Source organism: Mandrillus leucophaeus, unplaced genomic scaffold (genome assembly GCF_000951045.1).
Source record: "Mandrillus leucophaeus isolate KB7577 unplaced genomic scaffold, Mleu.le_1.0 Scaffold131, whole genome shotgun sequence".
NCBI lineage: Eukaryota > Metazoa > Chordata > Mammalia > Primates > Cercopithecidae > Mandrillus > Mandrillus leucophaeus.
The window spans coordinates 5599494-5601638 of record NW_012101266.1 but is presented as its reverse complement, the minus strand read 5'-3'; the positions used below and the strand labels follow the sequence as shown (position 1 = coordinate 5601638).

Here is a 2145-nt window from a genome sequence, read left to right as displayed (position 1 = left end):
TCCTTTGTCCCTGGCCATGTTGTAGAGGCTGACAGAGAAAGTCTGGACTCTGCACTGTCCTCTGGGACAGAGCATCTCACCTTCGCTCAGAGCTTATGATGTATGATCCTCCATTCCTGATCACCTCCTTTCTGCCTCCACACTGGGTAAAAAGCAGAATCAGAGAGGAACAGAAGAAATGGCACTTGGAGACTGTTAGCAAAGGTGCTTTTCTTTCTTTAAATGATTATGGTGTAGTAACTGACAGTTCTAATTTTAGGTAACAAAAATGTGGTAGTTGCATTTGGCATGGTGCTTTTAAGAAAAAAAAAATAATTTGTTAGGGAAAAGTCCATCAAGAATGGTAATATTTTAAAGAAAACTTTGGAGCAATTTGTTGGAGGAAGTTTTAGTTCGGTATTCCTCATAATTTTCTTAGGTAGATCGCTGCATTTCCCAGCAATGCTAGAAAAATGAAGTGTTACTCTAGATGACAAGCCTGGCTGCACTGGAAGTTGTTTGATCTCATATTGACTGAATTTCCCATGACGTCACTGCCATCGAATATTCTGGAGTGTTTCTGGTAATCTCTGGAATTCTGGTCCAGCGTAGCAATGTTTCTAGTAATCTCTGGAGTTCTGGCTGAGGGTAAAATAGTCACGTGTATGATGTTTATTGTACACTCATTTATTCTCAATGTTGAGGATGATTGCACTGTCATGTTAATGTCATGCTTTTCCTTTGTAGAGTAATGAGGAAGTACGACAAAAGTGGCAGGCTCCTTTGTAATAATGTTGACCTGTGTGATTGTCTAGAGAAGAACTGCCTAGGCTGCTTCTACCCATGCCCCAAGTGTAACTCCAACAAGTGTGGGCCCGAGTGCCGCTGCAACCGACGGTGGGTTTACGATGCCATCGTCACCGAGTCTGGAGAGGTCATCAGCACGCTGCCATTTAATGTTCCTGACTAGGTGTTCTTGCATATGGAATGATTTGTTTCTTCTTCTTATACATTTAAGTCAACCTCTTTCTCTTGGGTGAATTTTAGGGCTTGGGGGAAATATTGAAAAAAACATACTGAAGACTCATGTTCTGTCAAGCCCCAGAACAATGTAGAATGGGCAATAATTCTGTAACCTTCTTAACTGTGTCAACAAGTTTCAAGTTCCTTAACTTACAACTGAAGAATGTAACAATGGAGGGATCAGCATTTCTCATCAGCACCCTCATCTCTACTCTGCCTTCAAATTAAAACTCTCTTCCCTCTTTGCTGATATCTGAGAAAATGTAGCTTTAAGATTTTCAAAACTCTGTAGCTGAGAGCTTTTCTTACATGGAACATAGAATCTTAAATTTATAATATCTAGTTATCCTTAGAATCTTATACATCACTAGCTGTAAATCAGAATTGACATTTGAATTAAAAAAAAAAGCAAACCTGTGACTGCACTGTATACCCATAGCGTCATTTTTTATTGTTCATGTTTTAATAACATAAAAGTGAAATTTAGTAATACTTGGTAGTATTTTTAATCATTAAAAATTTGTATTGTACTTGTAAAATTGAGACGTCAGGAATTTAATATCCTAAAAGCCAGGAGTTTACATATTTTTGATTTCAGAAATAGTATTTCAGGATTTTTTCATAGAGAGGAAACAAGTTATACAAAAATGATTTTCTGTATGTTCGCTAATTGAGTCTGTTGATAAGCAATTGACTAGATACATGATGTGGTCTTTTCAATTTTGATACATTATCAGAGCTATAAAAATTGAATTCAGCTTTCTTTGAATTCATTTTTTTTATGACAGTCTTTTTTTAACCCTAAGTCAGTGGTTCTCATTCATCAGAATTGCCTGGAAGACTTGTCAAAACATAGATTTGTGTGGCCCCACACTCAGAATCTGGGCCAGAGCTCAATTATCTGTTCCATGTTCCCAGGTGATGTTGATGCTGCTGATGTGGGGACCACACTTTGAGAACCACTTCTCTAAATTATTTTAGATACATAATGTAAGGAAGTATTTAAACCTCATTGACTATGATACTGCCACGGCACAAAGCTGGAAGTATTTAAATAAAGTAATGTAACAAAAATTTAAAAGTAAATAAGAGCATTTAAGTTTTAAAATAAATTAGAAATATTATAAATAGAGGGGTTTTTTT

The 2145-nt window shown here is 36.6% G+C and overlaps 1 protein-coding gene across 1 annotated transcript in view; it reads left to right on the top strand.

The window, feature by feature from the left end:
- Positions 1 to 1205, top strand: part of ARL14EPL (ADP-ribosylation factor-like 14 effector protein-like) — a 10802-nt gene extending 9597 nt beyond the window's left edge. The window contains exon 3 of the mRNA XM_011972862.1: positions 727 to 1205. Coding sequence (XP_011828252.1) covers positions 727 to 949 — 223 coding nt within the window. The 3' untranslated portion in view covers positions 950 to 1205. The remainder of the gene's footprint in view (positions 1 to 726) is intronic.
- The last annotated feature ends 940 nt before the right edge of the window (positions 1206 to 2145 follow it).